This window comes from Photinus pyralis, unplaced genomic scaffold (assembly GCF_008802855.1).
Source record: "Photinus pyralis isolate 1611_PpyrPB1 unplaced genomic scaffold, Ppyr1.3 Ppyr1.4_LG1, whole genome shotgun sequence".
Lineage (NCBI taxonomy): Eukaryota > Metazoa > Arthropoda > Insecta > Coleoptera > Lampyridae > Photinus > Photinus pyralis.
The window spans coordinates 25,478,599-25,497,571 of record NW_022170249.1 but is presented as its reverse complement, the minus strand read 5'-3'; the positions used below and the strand labels follow the sequence as shown (position 1 = coordinate 25,497,571).

The window sequence follows — 18,973 nt, the reverse complement described above, 5'->3', positions numbered from 1 at the left end:
TCCCTCTCTTGTTCTAGGCCCTCAATGGGCTTTCGCCCAATTAATATATTTATTTAAACTCTAACTTATATTTCAAAAATCCGATACAACTGAATACCAAACGATCCTCAAGATCTTCACACATACATCATTTTTACAATACACCCTAAGGGGTTGATTCTGTCCCACCTGATATAGCTTGTAACACAAATTTTTTGAAATGGAATTAGTTTTATTTTTATTTGAGGTGCCTGCATACAACATTTCATTTAAATACCTTAACAAATAAAAGAAAACCGACTGCGCATGCGCAAAACAAATTTTTTGATTTGGCATTAGTTTCACTTATTGGAGGTGCCTAGATACAGAATTTCATTTAAATATATTAACAAATAAAAAATTAGGATTGCGCAAATACAAAAGTTGTTATGCGCATGCGCAGTATTTGTTTGCATTTGCATAGTTGCCTGAAGTTTAAGGAACTAACACAGAAAACCGGACATTCATATGTTCTTTGTAACAAGAGTTAGAAACCCTTTTTGGAGGTTTGCGCAGTTTTTGGTCTGTAACTTTTTGGTCCGTTGGTCTACGTAGCCGAAAAACAATTGCGAACTTTGTTATATCCTGAAGAACATGTGTATATCAATTTTTAAGCGATCGGACGTTTCTACACAAAGTTATCGTACACACTGACAGACAGACGGACAGACAGACGTACAGGCAGGCAGCAATACAAAATTATAAACGATCTCGAGGTTCGTTAATAATATAATGAGACGAATAATTTTAATTTTTTTTGTACTTCTTTCCAATTCAGGAATATCGTTTCAACTTTTCTTCTCCTATAATACAAGAGAAGATGCATAGACAACTCAGACACTTTTAACATTACTTTTTTTAAAACCTGAAACACAACAACTCGCTATATATTTGATTTATTAATAAAAGAAAATTCAAATTTCAAATACCTACTTGACAGATGTCTCCAAACAGGTGGAACAATCCCTAACATTAAAGTTACTAGAATCTGGTAACTTCCGCAATTTTTGGGCAAAAAAACATGCGTTCTCTCTCTAACACACGGGCCCAATGGATTGCGGTACTTTCTATATTTAGTGACTTATAATGGATCTACAGTGACTGTATACCTACTGTATAGAGGCAGTTTGGTCAAAATTTGGTGTTTTTTTATTGGTATGTGGGATATCCGCCATATTTTAACCAAATAAATCGGGTTGGCGGAAATTAACTTGGAATCCAAGGTGATCAAGTCACAAACAGTTGTGGCAATAATATTGTAACCATAGAAAAATGCCAAGATCTACCAATTCAATTAAACCGATCAGCTTAATGAAGAATATGGGAAAAACATGGCGGATATAGAGCATATGACCACACTGTCTTTATACAGTCACTGTTAATGGATCGATATTAATTACAAGGCAAAAATTTTGCGCATGGGCTAGCTTCTTCTTTAGTCAGGAAAATCATAGTTTTTTTTGTTTAAAGGATGCCGCTTGAAAATTTGTTCAAGTGTCCAAAAAGGGCCTATAATCCTGATGTATTTCGTCCTTCATTTTTCTAAAATGGCTCTGCTGGCTTGTGGGACCTTAAAATCGAACAGGATTGAGACAGCATAGTATCATATCTTTCTTGGCTTTCTCTTCCCTTGCATCATGTGTAATGAACACCAGGAGCAGACTGATGTGTAAGTTTTTTGGGCTGCAGGTCGAAGGTTCCTGGCCCTTGCAGAAATTAATAATGAAATAAACTGAAAACATGAGACACAGGGTGTTCAATAATATGAGTGTAGAAAAACGCATTTCAGACCTTTTTGGAGCAAAGTTTTTATGGTAGGTTCTTCTAATAAAAGCAAACAAAATGGCACCGCACATGCGCAATAGACAACTTTATTATTTGTGGAGCAATTTGATCTAAATTTTTATGGTAGGTTCCTCTAATGATGTACCGAAAAATTGAATCGTGCCGCTCATATTAAGGCGCCTTGGTACCTGAGTCGGGATCTACTGGTGTTATCTGCGTAACTTCCTTCTGAACCAGGTGCTTTGTTTGTTCCTTTTCTTACTTTTGGATCTATTGAAATCCATAGTGGTCCAGCGACCCAGATGAAAACATCGTTAATTGCCGCCATTATGGTGCATCACTGTAAGAAGCCTGGAATTATTAACACAGTTACCTAAAGTACGTTTACATGGTGACTTAACGCCAGTTATAATTCTTAATTTTAGTAAAACCAGCGTCTTGCCCTGTAAACGTAGTCATAGTCGCTGCCAACTAGTGAACGCTTGGTTGTTTGTCGACGCGGGAAAATACAAATTAACGTGCGCGCGTCACCTGCCGCATGTTCTATCATTATGGACCTACGAGTAAAAACAAGCGAGTAACATTAAAGGAGCACGCGACGGAAATGGATAAAAAGCAGACAAAAGAGTGGGGGAAAGTGTCCCCATTTTGGCGGGGGGGGGGGGGGTTGTTACACTTTTTCACACAAAAAATAGTCACATGAAAATACCATAGACAGTCAGATTGAGTTGATGACCCACATGTACGTGTGCTGTATACTTTATGATACGCCGCCTCTCATCTCAGTCACCTGACACACTGAACTTTATTGGCCATTTCCACTTTGGTCCCTTGAAATCAGTTGATTATTTTACTTCTATTGTTAAATAATTTCCCTTGAAATTACAAAAATCCAATCCACTAGAGAATGTCAAGGTTTTTTTTGCAAGTGTTAGCGAAGCAATAAGCTCCTCTTTGAAAATTAAAAATGCGCTTTATCTGGACATGTGATTCCCAAAAAGCCACTTCTCTTACAAAAAAAGTAATCGCTTGACCGACATTGCACAATGTAAAAAAACCCACTTTAAAAAATGTGATGTAATGAATAAATAGTGCACTGTGCGAAGCCGAGGTATGGGTCATCATGTATCTGAACGAGACGAGTGGTATGTTTTATCAAAATCAAATCAAAACCTTAACACACAAAAACCGAAAATTAAAAAGTTCTGACCTTGTGTGTGTGGTAATAATTTTACATACCTACACGTTTTGATAATGTGTAAAGTAAATGATAACGAGATGAAATTAAAACAGTTGTATGCAAACGGAAGAAATGAGGTAGCACAAATTATCTACACTAAATTACAATGAGATTTGTTAAAAACGCCGCAAGATATTGGTCCTTTGAGCCAAATGAAATTGATTATAAATAAATAGAATTTTGCAACTCGACGTTTGAAAGAACCCAAACGATATTTTTACGATCATTAAGCAAATTAATTATAAATTACCCAAGGGTAAACCAATAAAAAACGGCGTGTGATTCGAAAATATCATTGCTTTCCATATGTATTGTTTTATTATGAGAAACACTTATAAACTATGCAAAAAAATAATGCCGTAATCAAGTAAATTGCATAACCAGCATCTACAGTATATGCTTTAGCAAACTGTATAGTACCATTACATTACAAAATGTTTAAGAATACATAAAACATATTTATAACAGTCTTCCGGGAAGATTCCTATTTAATTTGAACTAAAAGTTGTAGAGAAATATCTACATACTTAAATATTAACAACAGCACATAGATTACATATACAAGGCACATTTATTTTGTGGGGTACATCATGATTTAGATTTGTCTAAATGAGTAAACATTCTAAACATGTATAATGTGCCTTCACATTGTCATGGAACAAAACGATAGTCCCTGAGTAAAAAACAGATAAACGAACAATAAAACTTAGGCAGTGAACATAACCATGGTAAGTAAAATAATTGCGATTATAATGCTAACAAGCATGAAAACAAATACTCCCACTTTACCCATTGGCTCCGACCCTGGAAAAATATAAAACATTATAAAACAAGAAATGAAAAAGTATAATAATAAAAAATAAAGTAAAAACAAAACCTTTAACGCCAATTGTCGGTATAACGGTTATTGTTATTTTGGTAGTAATCATAATGGGAACTAGACTTCGTAGTATGCGTAGTTTTAGTTTTGCTGACTATAACAGCGACAACAATAATAATTCCAATAACGACAGACCAAAAGTATCCGCAATATTTTTTCGTATTCGTTTTCTGAACCTGTAAATTATAAAAGTATTTTAATGGAGCGCTTAAAACTACTACTACGCAGCTGTCATATACTAGCCAAGCTTTTGTGTGTTGCTCTATGTACTATGACAAACAAAATAAAAAACAATTTTTCACAGAATTGTTTAGATAATAATTTAATATCCTTACCAATTACAGGACATATACACGTTAATTACCTGGTAAGTGCACACAAAGTAAATTAAATTAAATAAATTTCTAAACTAAAGATAGATTAATAATAACAATTCGTTTTAGAAAACATACCTTAAATTAGCACAAGAACAAGGGGAAAAAAACTAAAGATTGTTCATTATATTTAAATCGAATTAAAAATTTGTGGATTGACTTATCCATTATTATTTTTATATAGGTCTTGCCTTCACTGAGAAAATTTCTTAATATGATGTAATTACGGAAGGGGTTCTTTGATTTACTTTAAGACTAAAAGTTCCTATAAACATAGGTCTGCAAACGCTTTGTTAGCGTTACAGATCTATAGGGTGTTACAATTTCAAGATTTGTTCTTTATATCCTGCATTTGGGAATTTGTTGATGGGGGACCATTGCCTTATTCTAGCTGCGTCTCGGAGAATTATCCGAACAATTGCAAATATTCACAAATTGGATTCTTGTCGAGGATTCTTCAGAACACTAAAATTCTCCCTCTAACGGGAAGGTATATACATTGCGTTTCAGATAAGAGGGGCACCTCAATATTTCTATTATTTGGCGAGATACAAAAAATTTGTCAAAAATAATTTTATGGGACATTATGATGTATCTGATTCACACTTCCGGTTTAACCGGAAATCAATGCAACTTTTGTTATTTGAAATGAGCAATCAATTTACTGTAGGACAACATAAGAAATGCATATGGTTGATATAAAATAAAAATCAATTTTCAGTAGTTAGCTAAACGAAAGTCAAATTTTTAAAATAGTCCAGTAGGCTTTGACTTTATTTGGATAATCTCTTGTTTTTATTAGTTTTGACAGTTCGCATTTGAAATTATATCTTGTGTTTGCATATGTTTATAAATTAAAGGTTTAAATGGTAAAGTGTACAGTGTAAAATTGTTATAAATCTTCGATAAATGTAATTAATAATCTCGGTTAGAGGTACAGTGTAGATTAAATGGGGGCAATATTGCCCCTCTTTGAGGGTAAAAAAACACATTTGAAATGTTTGAAAAATAAATGAGATATCACCGAAAAACTTAAAATGTCAAATTTCGTTTTAAGGTTTTCAGATGCGTTATATTACCTAACATTTGTATAAGATGAGTATTACCACAAATTCCGAAAATTCACAGGTATTCTAAAAAATTCCCGAATATTAGATGCATTTGAAATCATAAATCAAATACAGGGGGTATTCAAAGGAGTAATGGCATCAATGAGCAGAAGAACGGATACATGTATAGAGTTGGAGGAGGTCACTTTCAACAAAAATGATTGCTACAAAAACTGGGTCATCACAGCGTTAGTAAAAGTTCGGGAAGAATAATGATTTTCTTATAGACATTGCGTCTCTACCTAGGTCCTTCACTCAACGCCAAAAAGTTTCCAAACAAACCAAGAAATCAAATTCTTATATTACAATCTACAAGTGGCGCACAGAAAAAAAGTTCAGGGGTAGAAAATGGAACATGGCTGCTGAAAAAACAATACCCTGTAGATTCTCACTACCATTGATCAATCTCATTCCAAATTTGAGCACAATATCTCAACAACTACAGGATTTAAAGAAAAAACTTAAAAATCCTGGAAATATTAACACCCTATGTTTACATGAACTTTTTTAGTCATAAATTAAGGCAAATAGTCCCTTCCGTCTATACATCATATTTAGGAACACCCTGTACAGAGGGTTTCCTAGATAGAGCGGTATGGCGTGGGTAATTTTCTCATTATTGTTTTTTATGCTGATTATTGATTAATTCCATTTAGAAGGTTTTAAGATAAAAGTATGATTAGAAGTAATCTAAAAAAAATGAAAACCACAGATTTGAGGAAAATTAGTTTAATATGAAAGTTCCTTATTTCGATAAGACAAAACTCAAAAATTGGGTCGAAATGAAAGTCAAGATTACAGTAGGATATTGGCACGAATAGCCACTTTCTTTTATTCAATATACTGAAACTTTGATAGGATTAAGGGGAATCTCTTATAAGTGGTGTATAAAAAATACTAGTCAAAACCAATATTTGCATTTTAATCAAGTGTGCTATTTATTTTTAAAAAGTTTTTAGATGGATGGGGGGGGGGGTAGTTTTAATGTGAGGGTGGCAGAGCTGAAATAAAATTACAATATTGCTGAAAAAAAAATTAAAGATGAAATACATATTTTTGTAGTTAGTTTTATCTAATAATTATTAACATAGTTAAAAATTTGCAACTTCGATGATTAAACCTCAGATTAAACATGCAATGCCTGTGGAATAGTTGTGTAATGAGTGCAATATGATTTGGGTAGTAAATGTCATTTTTGACATAAAAATGAAAATATGTCATAAACGGAAAGGTGTATAGAATTTTGGTAGAACATAAAAATAAAATAATATATAGGGTGTTGCATTTAAGATAACCAAGGTGGGCGTGAACTTCTGATATACCAGTTTCCATATAAAATTCGTCATGGGACACCCTGTATAAAATTAAAATTACGACAGCTACGAAAGCATTTAGCGATCGCTTTTCATTATACTTACGGGTCTAAAATTGGAAGAAGCTGCATTCAGAGGAACGGGCATACCGGCAGGTAAAGTCAAATTTGGTGCAGACGGCGATGGGAACGAACTCGAAGCGGTGGGATATGGTGCGGTCATCCCAGGATTATAAGGAGAACTTTTCATCGGGTACGGTTGTCCTTTTGGTGGTAAATTGTGTACCACTTCGGAATACGACGGCGGTTGCGAATGATCTGGGCCATTTACAATTTCGAAATCATTATCCGGGGGTCTGCGTATAACGGGCACGGGGCCCGGCCTTGGAAGGGTGGGTAGGCTATTCTGAGATCCGTACGTTATATTGGCTATTGTCACATCGCCTTCAATTGTTAAGTAAGATATGGAGTCGTAATGAATTCTTTGCGGAAAGTCATAGAATAGTTGGTCGTTTATGACAATCTAAAAATCGTAATACACGACACGCTCTGTATAAGATTAATTTACCTTGTATTTGTTAAAATCGCACATGATAAGTATTTCAAATTGTTCTGCGCGTTTCACCGGCTGCGTATTTCCATGCACCACTTCGCCCCAAATGCCGTTTTGTAAGGAATTCATGGCTATGAATCCGTCGAGAAATCGCACAGAAAGATGCATGGCAATATCGTCCCTCGGTCGCGTTTCCGGACCACATTGTAGGTTAATGTCAAACCTGTAGGCTATACCCGGTACTGCACCCTGAATTCGAATTATTTTACCAGGGGTAAATCTACCGGCGATTACACCCACGTATGGTATACTCTGGAACAATCTTTGATTTTATCGAAATTAAATGAAATTTATAATTACTGGGTCTCTAATCGGTTCTTCCATAGCTCCCAGGGCTCCCGCTCTTATTGTTATTTTCAGTTAAGACAGAAATGAGGAGCGACACGCTATTTTAATTTATCGCACAAGGAGTTAAAACAAGAATGACTCATTTGACGGCGGTTGCGACTTGAGAGACAAAATTAAATGGGAAACAGAAGCGTCAGCGTCCCGAGAACTACGGTGGCCTTGATTTGGTTACATAGGATCATGGATCATGAACCTTATCTGCAAAACCTTGCAAAAAGTTATCAGAAAGATAAATTAGAATAAATGAATTTCCCAATTCCCAAGGCTGCTCTTAATGTCTCCCCTCCTATCTTTTTCCAAACATACGTAAACAGCTGATATATAGGCAGTGGCGGCACAGAATAATTAGTATACTAATAATAATAATATATAATTAATATAATATAAATTGACATACCATACTAATACAGATGGGCATAATTTATTTATACTTTCATTTAGATTTCCACGAGGTTTATTATTATTAGACATTATTTCTGGTATCACTTGTGTGTGTTTAGTTTATTTATTTAGTTGCCTAAATAAATAAACTAAAAACACACGAGTGATACCAGAAATAATGTCTAATAATAATTTATTTATATTTACAAAAAATAGTATGTAGTTTTATTTAACAACCTAAAAAACAGAAAATTCAAAATTGATACATGTTTTTTTATTATTATTTTCTTTTGTCGGTTTTGTTCAATTGTCATTACTTAAATATCAAAAGAGGGGTCCCTCAGGGATCCATATTAGGGCCTTTACTGTATTTAATTTACACACATGCTATCCCTTCTGTTCTAAAAGATTGCCAATATCACCTATATGCTGACGATACTCAGATATATTTTTCGTTTTTTCCAAGAGACATAGTGAAGGCGTGTGAAACTGTAAATAGTGACCTACAAAACATTTTTGAAACATCTACAAACCATTGCCTCAACATAAACATGAGAAAATCAGTTGTTATGTTATTTGCAAATTCTAGTGATTTGGAGATTTTGTCTGCTCAAACGAATATATATGTAGGTGGTCATAAACTAGTAATTCAAAGATCTGCTAAGAATCTCGGTGTAATCATAGATAGTGAACTGCGATTCACTCAGCAAATATCAAAAAACATCCAACGGGGTTATGCTGCTTTAAAAGCTATTTATATTAATCGCGATATTTTAAATATAAAGACTAAAGTGGTACTGTGCGAATCTTTGGTCCTGTCGAGCTTAGATTATTGTGATGTTGTGTATGGTCCGTCATTAAAAAGCATAGAAATAAAAAAATTCAAATCTTGCAAAATGCTTGTTTAAGATTAATTTTTGGAATCAGGAAATACAGTCACATTTCGCATACGTTGGAAACGGTGAAATGGTTAAGCATGAATGATCGCAGGATATTCCATGCTGCTTGTTTGTATCACAAAATTATAAAAGATGCTTGTCCAGCATACTTATATAAAAAAATAACTTTCAGGACAGATGTACATCATCTGAATTTACGTTACAGAGGAATATTAACTTCTCCGTCGCACAAACATGAATTTTTCAAGAGATCCTTTAGTTACCAAATTGCACATCTGTATAACAAGATACCATCTGATTTTAAAACATTAAGCCAAGTTAATTTTAAAAAAAAGGCTGAGAATGCATTTCTTATATAAAAATTAATTTTTATACACTTAATTGCTCCCTTCAGTTGAATCTTTGCTTGTTTTCGTGTCCCATTAATTCCAATAATATACCTACCTATATATGTATATAAATAATTATGTACCTTAGTGTTCACTGGAGATATTCTTTCTTTAATTTTTTACATGTTTATGTTTTATCTGTGGCCATATCAATATTAATTTCTATATGTTATATCGGGTTAGGTGGAAGAGCAGCACATGGCATACATGTCATTGCTGAACCTCGCCCATTCCTAGTGAATAAAAGCATTTATTATTATTATTATTGTTATTCCCAAATGTATGTTAATCATACGTTTCACATCATCATTATATGGTTAGTTTCATTCCACTTTGTTGTTTGGTTAATTAAATTGGAGGGGTTAAGTGAAAGAGCAGATGTGTGGTCATGTACCCCATCTGAACTGTGCCCCATTGGATTGTGTCAAAATTATATCTTTTCTTTTCCTTCTATTATGTTTTATATATTTTATCCACTATCCAATAAAAGACAATTTATTATTATTATTATTGATACTGTGCCCACCGTCAAAAATGAACTAAATGCTCAATGCTGGCTCTAGAAAACCGACTACTTTTTATTGAAAGATTAGCCTATTTAACCAATTCATAATCCATAATATTACAATGATAATATATAAAACCTATACATTTAACCCCAACTTTAAACCATGTAATAAGAATAATTAATTTTAATCACTTGAACTGCTGCTGCTGCTGCTCTTATGCTTCGACTTGTGCTTGTGCTTCTTATGCTTGTGCATTTTCGAAACACCATAAGCTCCAACAGCGGTCGCACCCGCGATCGGAATTCCCATTTTCATCATTTTCTTTAATTCCTTCTTTTTAAGTTTCTTTTGGTGGTGGGAATCGAGCGGCCCTGCAAGTCCAGGTGGCGGTAGATACCCGTGTTGCGGGTGCAAACCCGGTACTGGCATTTGAGGTACTCCACTCGATGGGTAGGGTATGGGTTGACCTGCATGATATTGCGGTTGCGGTATGGGTTGACCTGCATGATATTGCGGTATTGGGTGACCTGTATGATGCTGAGGTTGCGGTATGGGGTGGCCCATTGGCTGCGGTGGCGGGTTCGAGTGGTACGGCGGTGGCGGCCCAAAGTTTTGCGGATGGGGAAGGTTGGGATATATTGAACCTGACGCAGGATAAACCGGTGGAGGTTGTCCTGGAGGGGGATGCATGCCATACTGGTTTGGCGGAGGGTGAGACTAAAATTGAGATTGGTCAATAACTAAATCCGGTTGCGTATGTGAATCATTTGACATACTTTCTTATTATTGAAATATGGTACGCCATTGCTTTTGGCTTATAGCAAAAATTGTTTTTTAGATTTAGAATCATGAGAACTTACCATTTTTAAAGTAGCAGACACTGATAATTTCACTGCTCGTCTTCAATTAAACGAAATATAAGTAGGTAAACGTAAGTAGGTAGATATGACTCATTTTAGAAATCTATTCAATTAAATTATCTACAATAAATAAAAGTACCATACATAAACCAGTGGCGTATCATCACTACGTTAGCTGGGTACTTACGGGCCAGGAGGAATTGCATAGGTTACGGGCCATTAAAGTATTAGTGTAATGAGCCTTGAGGGGGGGGGGGGGGAGCAACCAAACATTTTTTGCTTCATTTTAAAGTATTCCTTTCTCGAAAATCAATTACCTAGAATACAGTTTTTTTAAAATTGCAGCTGACAGTGGCGTATTTAAGGGGGGGCAGTGGGGGCTAATACCCCCCCCCCCTAGTCTCCCACTACCCTACCCTCACGTTCCTCACGTCTGCGATAACGTCGCCAGCGCACGAATGCTTAACTGCAGCCAAGATATTTAATAAACTTTTTCAAGAAGCAACTTCAATCGCTGCTGACATATTCAATTGTGAATTACAAAAACCAAGAATTGCTAAGAGGCAAACTCACAGGGTTAATATTCACACAGAAACTGTGGAAGAGTATTACAGAGTGAGTGTTTTTAATCCTTTTGTTGACACTGTAATAATGCAACTGTCGGAAAGATTTCTTAAGCACAAACAGATTTTGTCTGCTTTTGAATGCCTTATATTCCTTCCAAAGAAAAATATCAAGATTCTGCTAAACAACTCAAGAAGTTTCAAGATTTAACTGAGTTTCTACTTGGATAACTTAAATGATGTTAGTTGGGCAGTCCTGGAAGCAGAGTTCAATGAATGGATGGATGGATGCGAAATTTTGAAGAAACCGCCGAGTATCCAAAATCAGCAATAGAAACCCTTGAAATATGCTACGCTACAATTTTTAAAAATATTCACACATTGCTCCTAATTCTTTGTACATTACCCGTTAGTACTGCTACAAATGAAAGAATGTTCTCGACTTTAAAAGATTTAAAAACATATTTGCGCAATACTTGACGCTAAGATCGGCTCAATGGACTCGCCCTGCTATATGTGTATTTACATATCGATATTACACCCGATGAAGTACTCGATGAACTCCAGAAGAAAGGAAGAAGGATGGATTTTGTAAATTTTTTTTCAATTAAAATTTAAATTGATTTATTGATACCAGATACCTCTCCATGTATGCAATACGTAAGTATAATATACGTATATGTTTCTTCATTTTTCAAACTTAGTACCTCATGACCCCCCTAGAAAAGCATTCTAAATACGCCACTGGCAGCTGATAATTAAAAGTAACAAAATATACAAATGAGTTGCCTATAATTGCGTTTCAGGACTTTCAAAATACGACAAAAAATGATAAATTCATTGTAAAACACTTAAATAAAAAGAGAATTTTTTAATAACAACCTAAACATCGACCCCAATGAGATAAACGTGTTAATAATTTATTAATAGTGCAAGAAACGAAATACAGAACATACTTATAAATTTCCAACGGGCCAATATGACCTACAGGCCAGGTGGCAATCGCCATGCCATCCGCCCCCCCCCCCGGGCCAGTCCACCCCTTACTGTGGGGGTCTGGGGTATATGGTATACCTCTCAGGTAAAAGAAGACTGTGTAAAACCCTCATGATACTGAAGACCTTGAACATTTTGGGGGAAAACGTAGCTTTGGGGGGTGTGGAATACCCCTCAGAAAAAAGAAATTGATGGCCCTTCCTAAAGGATGTTCCTAAGAACTTACAGGATAGCAAACTTGTTTCCGGGAAAACATAGTAGTCCGGGGGTATGGGATACCTCCTAGGTAAGGAAGTCTGTGTGGTCCTTTCCCCAAAAAAACCCTCATGAAGATACTGAGGACTTTGAACATTTTAAGGAAAACGTACGTAGCTTTGGGGGGTATGGAAAAACCATCAGAAAAAAGAAAAAGATGGCTCTTCCTAAATGATGATGCCAAGATCTTAGAGGTATACTAAACGTGTTCTGGGGAAAACGTACTCCGGGGGTAAGGGAATTCCGCAAACAAACCATCATGAAGATACTGATGGGGATCTTGAACACTTTAGCGAAATGTAGCTTTGAGGGTTATGGAATACCCCTCAGAAAAAAGAAATTAATGGTTCTTCCTCAAGGATAAAGGATGATCCTGCGAACTTGGAGGATAGCTTTCTAAAGGAGGATAGTAAACATGTTCTGGGGAAAACGTACTCCTTGGGAAATACCCCCCCCCCCAAGTATGAAAAGAAGACACTCGTCCTTTCCCAAAAAACCTTCATGAAAATACTGAGGACCTTGGAATATTTTGGGGAAAAGAAATTGATGGGTCTCCCTAAATGATAATCCCGAAAATTTAGAGGATAGCAATAAACGTTTTCCTTCAGGGGGTTCTTCAGTTCTTCGGGGAAAACATACTACTCCAGAGGGCTGGGGAGTATATGGAATACCTCTACCGTAAGGAAGACTCTATGGTCATTTCCCAAAAAACCGTCATGAAGATACTGAGGACCAGGAAGACCTTGAATATTTTGAGAAAACCCACCAGAAAAAAGAAATTGATTGCTGTTTAGCATGATCCTCAGAACTTATAGATTTTATTCATCTTTCTTCGTGCTTCTTCACCTCCTTTACTACTGTGTCACGTCTCATCCTTACTCTTTAGGTCTGTTTTACATTTGCTGTCCATTTCCCAGAAACATCTGCCCACCTTCTGACTAGGGCTTTGTCATGTCGTAGATCTATAGACCACTCTTTTTATTCAAAAGGAGCGGACTAATCAGATATAGCAACCCTGTAAGAATGAAATTCCCTAGACAGTAGGTAGAGCATATGAATATGTCTATAGACAAACCACTTGTCTATGGTGCAATGGTGTTGCATACCCACAAGTCAAATAAAAACTCCCTAAATTCTAAATTATTTATTTATTATTCAAACTTCCCTAGTAACCCTGCACAACCCCTAAGCACAAATCAAATATCCAGAACAGAAATGGCCCACAAATCCTGTTTTGTGCACAAATATCTGCAGTGACTGATTTAATTGATAGGTATCTTCAATATTTATTAGAAAAGTGATAAATAAGTGATGGCTTAAATATTTTGGAAAATATTTCAATCATGGAACAACCAATTATAGATCCGGTTCGTAATTCTTAGTATTACACAATGTTTAAACGACGGTTTTTAGCCCATACCCCTAGTCGGTCCTATTGGAGGTAGATTTAGCCCTGGCAAGGTTATTCGTATAAAAGGTGCTGTCCCGTCAATAGCAAATAGATTTGATATAAACCTACAATGCGGTCCACAGACTGCACCGAGAGACGACATCGTGCTCCAGATTGCTGTACGAATACTCGACGGTTTCATAGCCCTGAATTCCTTGCAAAACGGGATATGGGACGACGAATTAAAAGGTCACACACAGCCGATCAAGCGGGCAGATCACTTCGAGATGGTCATCGTGTGCGACTTCAATAAGTTTATGGTAATTTTTGTCTTGTTAGTGATTTCGTAACTCGGTGGTGCTTGCAGGTTTCAATAAACGATCAATTAGTTTGCGATTATCCGCAAAGAATCCATTATGATCGTATTACGCATTTAGTGATCGAGGGTGAGGTGACGGTAGCCGAAATATCCGACGGGTCGCAAGCATCCGGGAAACCTCCCTCGTATTCGGAGGTTGTAAATGTGCCTCCCTACCCCCAAGATTTGTCTGCCACATCACCACCCACTCATAATTCGGCTACAGTGACAGTCACATCGGATTCGTCCCCGACTGCACCAGAATTGATTCCACTGACTGGTGCAGAACTTAATGCGCCACTATCTAAGCCGGTACGTAAGTCATAAAGGGGTTGGTTGCATAGAACTGATCTATCCACTAAAAATAAAATATTCTGGAAGTCGAATTGTGCAGCCACCCTTAAGCCTGGTTGGTTGATAACCATCCACTTCAATCGATCCTTTAGCCAATCAACAAACAGTACCTAAAGTTCAATTTCTTCAACTTTTATGTTGGTTGATTGACTAACAGATCAAAGGAAATTCCATTGTTTCATTGGTAACTGTCATGAGGCCATCAAGGATGTCGATGACGCAAGGTCAAACTGACATTTGGAAGTGATGCTTCCACTGTACAAGTACATGACCACATAATTATGTACTTGATGTAATCAATTGATATTTAACCTGCCTGTGCAGAAACTGAACCGATAACCCCTGTGGTTTCCATTTCTTTAATTTGGTGGAAATAAACACATTATTATTATTATTATATATAGAGTGGTCCATATGTATGGAATAATTGCATTGATAAATTTTATTCATAATTTGACAATTTATAGTATGAAAATATCCCCCCCCCCCTCTCGATTTTTTTAATCCATCAATTACCAATGAAACAAAACAGAATTATAAAAATTTATTTTTTGATTTTGTTCTGTTTGTCACGGAGAAAGACAATGGAAACATTTGAAAGTGAGAGGCTAAAAGTTATTCATAATTTACAGGTGGAAGATATACTTTCGGGAAATTATGACTGGAATTATTATCGTTGGACATTTTGCAAAGTTAACTAAAGCACGGGACATGAGAATCGAGTTAGTCGTTATCACTGTGGTAGAAGTAACGATAATAGTTACATCGCAATTGGCATTATAAAGGTTTATTTTTTTATTTTTTTTTTTAATGTCTACAAGCAGATGAGGGCAGAGTTGACATCTGTGAAGTTACTAAATTACAAAAAACAAAATTAAATTGTTTGTTTATTATTTGTTTACCTATAGTTCCGTCGTTTGTTTGCAATTGCAGTACATTTTACTTAATTTTCAAAATGAGCAGTAGGTACAGCTTCACTGGACTGTCCAACCTCTAAATATTGACAGTATTACCGTTTGTTTATTCAATTATAGCTTTTGTTTACCACCATAAATCCAATTTTTATAAATTTCAAAGTGGGCGGAGCTTCACATATAGGTACATTAGGTAGGTACTACCCAATCATTACAAATTGAACATATCATCATTTCATTTGTATCGAATATTTATTGTTTTTTTTCTTATTTGTTAATTGAATGCGTTCACTGAAAGTAAATATTTGACAAGTGCTTACGTATCAGTTGTTTCTCATGCACACTACCACGCCTACTTAGGTTTTATATATACGTCCTCTGTTTCTTTTGCTTTTCACCCCTTTAGTAGGATATTTTGGTTTGAGACTTTCCATAGTCACTGGGATTGTAGTTCTAAATCGTGCGAAGCATTGCATTAACCTCTGATTATCTTGAAAATGAAATGTCACCACAAAAATAGTGCACCTCTGATAACCTTGAAACTAGAATATTACACTGCTTGGAGGTAATTAAACTTTGATGACCTTGAAAATAAAAATGGATGACATTAAACTATGGTATCCTTGACCTTTGTTGACCTTGAAAATTACACCGCAAAAATGGATGTCATTAAAATGAAATGAGGCCACCTTGAAAATGAAATAGATAACAAAAATGAGGAACTTTGATGACCTTGAAAATAAAAAATAATTAAAAAACCTTTGTTGACCTTGAAAATAGAATATTACACCACAAAAATGTAGGTTATTTAACTTGAAAATAAAAATAGATGGCATTACAAATGTAGTCAATGATCTCTAATGACCTTGGGGGTAAAAATGTGGTACTGCAAAAATGGGGTGACCGTTGGTAACCTTGAAAGTAAAATATAACAGAAAAATGATGCCTTGACCTACTTCCCAAGCATGCCACGTGGCATGCAACTTTCACTTTGACCTATGTACTTTCCAAAGTCAACACCAGGTGGCTAGCGACCTTGAACTGAGTCAGGGTAGGCCTTATATGATTACTGTGGCTGGAAGAGAAGCTTGAAAGGGTAATACGGTCAATGTTTAGAGGTTGGGCAGTATAAGTGCAGTTGTACTGCCCATTTTGAAAATTTGGTAAAATGTACTGCAGTTGCAACCGAACGACAGAACTAAAACAAACAATTGAAATTTGTTTTTTGCAATGTAACTTCACAGTTGCGCAGAGTTGCATGTTGTGTTCGTTTAAGTATAATTTGGATGTGCTTTAGGGAACAAATGATCCGTTATCACTTTGCAGTACAGAATTTGATTTGGATTGACACAGTTTTAATCCTCTGCCTCCTCGTGAATTATTAAGTCTGTCTTTAACACGATTTTTGTTTTTTTCAGGATAAAAAATCAGAGCCGATGGGAAGAGTTGGAATATTTGTTTTTTTTCTTGTTAACATCATTCTGGGCATTCTTCTACTCACATGGGTTATGTTTAATGCATAAACTGCTTTCAGAATTAGGCAAGCGGTTTTTGTTAATTCCACCTTGGGTAAGCTATTTTGTTTCAGTTTCATTTAAAAAATGAATTGAAAATTTTGAAGTCTGATTGTGAGTCAGAAAAGCTAGCGCGCAGAATCATACCTGATCAGTGATCACAGTGGCAGTGCGCGTCCGTTATGCCGCCACTGGTAAAAAAGCCTGCAGTTGGGTGTAATATTCACACAACTAATTTTTTGTACAATGTTTCTGTAACCTTTTATTTATGAGTGAGAAGAAGAAAACACTTCCATCCTGCCAGAGTTAACTGTGTAGGTAGTCTTAGCAAAACAAAAGTAAATGCATTCATACGAATTTTATAATCGCTATATGCTTCTACCTTATATAATATTGTAAGCAATAATGCTTGTGGTAATAGTAAAAGTACCATGTTAATGAAGTCGCGTGTGATCCATCACCCAAAACGCTCTTTAACTGACATCTTTTTAATACACCATAATAAATAAATTGAGAACGTGTCACCCGTCACTCAAAGACTATGATCTTTGCGTCATTACAACTGAAAAACGACATTTTGGTTTGTGAGCCATGAGATCCATACATTTTGTGCGATGAGTCATACACAACTTACTTTTAATTAAAGTATAGGTATCGCTAGCTTACAATTGACAACCATTTATAATACGCATTTTTTGCCTTTCAAATGACATGCCGAGATCTTCAGATTTGAATGCAACTGACCCTGTTGCTGGTCCTACACATTACAGTTGCCATTCGGCTTTGCACGATCGCCAAGAAGGTTTCTATTGAAATGTAAATGTATCGGGCTTCTACTTTCATACGCACAGATAGCTAACAATATGCTTCCTTTATATATGATAATGATATAATAACCTCCTCCACCTTTGTTTCATTCAATATCAAAAATTGATTTGGTTGCATTTCAAAAACATCGCTATTGCACCTTTCAATACTTATCATTTGACAATATTGCATCTATTTGCTTTGGACACCAGCAGTTATCAGTTTTGTTTAGCGTAGGCTTCAAGTTTTTAATTGCGCTTCAAAATGCATCTATTCCACAACCAGGAGATCAATCTCGTTTCGAATCCCAGTTCGAGACCTAGTGTTCCATTATCTGTGGTCTTCCCCGATCTTGCATGCCATTGATAAATATTCTCGCAGTTTACTATCGCATAAACCAAAGTTAAAGCTACTGGCAACCGTATTGCAGCCAGCAACAATGTTAAATCATGTGGTTTGCCTTACCGTTCCAAATAATTTTGTTTGCAGCGTTCACATCAAACTGTAAGCAAACTGTACTAAATTCGGCAGCCTAGTTATAGTATCTATTTTAATAGAAAACTAGTTTTACACTTCCAATTTTAGGTAGGTATAGGATGTTAAATGACTACCAACAAAAATTTAGCTGTAATCTAATTATAGCTCTCTATATACAATAGAAGATAAATGATTGTAGTATATCATTCATAAATCATGAAATTTGTGCCTTCCATTTGCACTGTGTGTTCCATTGAGGGATGCTGCACTGCTTACTAAAAAACTATGTAAGTACACATAGATTTTGCGATTTGTTTTTAACTTATGGTTGCACCGTTTAAAATTTCTATTGTGATTGCTCAATTTGCTAGATATTTGTGTCACAGCACAAAATAGCCTACCTTTCTCATTGTAATGACTGTGTTTATCTTTATATTGTTATAATAAATTGTTTTTGCACGAGACATTTTATAATACCTACAATATGTTTGATCTTTTTGAGTTTTCCACCAGTACTGAATCCTTTGTTTGATCTTCCTATCAAGATTTCCGTCTGCTGTGACATATATTTAAAGTCCCGTGTCCTCGTCGATCACTCCACCTCTCTGATGGCTTTTCCTTCCCTTTC

General features: G+C 35.7%; 3 protein-coding genes across 8 annotated transcripts; 1 reads left to right on the top strand and 2 right to left on the bottom strand.

The window, feature by feature from the left end:
• Nucleotides 1-1,518: 1,518 nt before the first annotated feature.
• Nucleotides 1,519-7,932, bottom strand: LOC116163912 (galectin-7-like). Of its 4 annotated transcripts, XM_031478068.1 has the most exons (5): nucleotides 7,632-7,929; nucleotides 7,287-7,583; nucleotides 6,825-7,241; nucleotides 3,921-4,099; nucleotides 3,339-3,847 (listed from the first exon to the last, which is right to left on the bottom strand). In XM_031478068.1, exons 1-4 carry the CDS (start codon nucleotides 7,653-7,655, stop codon nucleotides 3,923-3,925), a joined length of 915 nt encoding a protein of 304 aa, XP_031333928.1. In that variant the 5' UTR covers nucleotides 7,656-7,929; the 3' UTR covers nucleotides 3,339-3,847; nucleotides 3,921-3,922. The 4 variants fall into 4 exon arrangements, with proteins under 4 accessions (XP_031334090.1, XP_031333928.1, XP_031334038.1 ...); XM_031478230.1 differs by lacking the exons at nucleotides 3,339-3,847; nucleotides 3,921-4,099 and adding an exon at nucleotides 1,519-2,143 and having other exon boundaries at nucleotides 7,632-7,932; XM_031478178.1 differs by lacking the exons at nucleotides 3,339-3,847; nucleotides 3,921-4,099 and adding an exon at nucleotides 5,117-6,785 and having other exon boundaries at nucleotides 7,632-7,932.
• A 1,967-nt stretch (nucleotides 7,933-9,899) lies between these two features.
• Nucleotides 9,900-10,871, bottom strand: LOC116181044 (proline-rich protein 13-like). The gene is made up of 2 exons (XM_031501277.1): nucleotides 10,718-10,871; nucleotides 9,900-10,574 (listed from the first exon to the last, which is right to left on the bottom strand). Exons 1-2 carry the CDS (start codon nucleotides 10,718-10,720, stop codon nucleotides 10,041-10,043), a joined length of 537 nt encoding a protein of 178 aa, XP_031357137.1. The 5' UTR covers nucleotides 10,721-10,871; the 3' UTR covers nucleotides 9,900-10,040.
• Nucleotides 10,872-13,619: 2,748 nt separating this feature from the next.
• LOC116178977 (galectin-7-like) lies at nucleotides 13,620-18,896 on the top strand. 3 transcript variants are annotated; one of them, XR_004146931.1, is made up of 5 exons: nucleotides 13,620-13,898; nucleotides 13,945-14,241; nucleotides 14,289-14,591; nucleotides 15,266-15,418; nucleotides 16,966-18,896. XR_004146931.1 is itself a non-coding variant. In XM_031498647.1 (4 exons), the coding sequence occupies exons 1-4, from the start codon at nucleotides 13,875-13,877 to the stop codon at nucleotides 17,068-17,070; spliced, it is 729 nt and encodes a 242-aa protein (XP_031354507.1). In that variant the 5' UTR covers nucleotides 13,620-13,874; the 3' UTR covers nucleotides 17,071-18,896. The 3 variants fall into 3 exon arrangements, 2 of the variants coding, with proteins under 2 accessions (XP_031354507.1, XP_031354522.1); XM_031498647.1 differs by lacking the exon at nucleotides 15,266-15,418; XM_031498662.1 differs by lacking the exon at nucleotides 16,966-18,896 and having other exon boundaries at nucleotides 15,266-15,419.
• The last annotated feature ends 77 nt before the right edge of the window (nucleotides 18,897-18,973 follow it).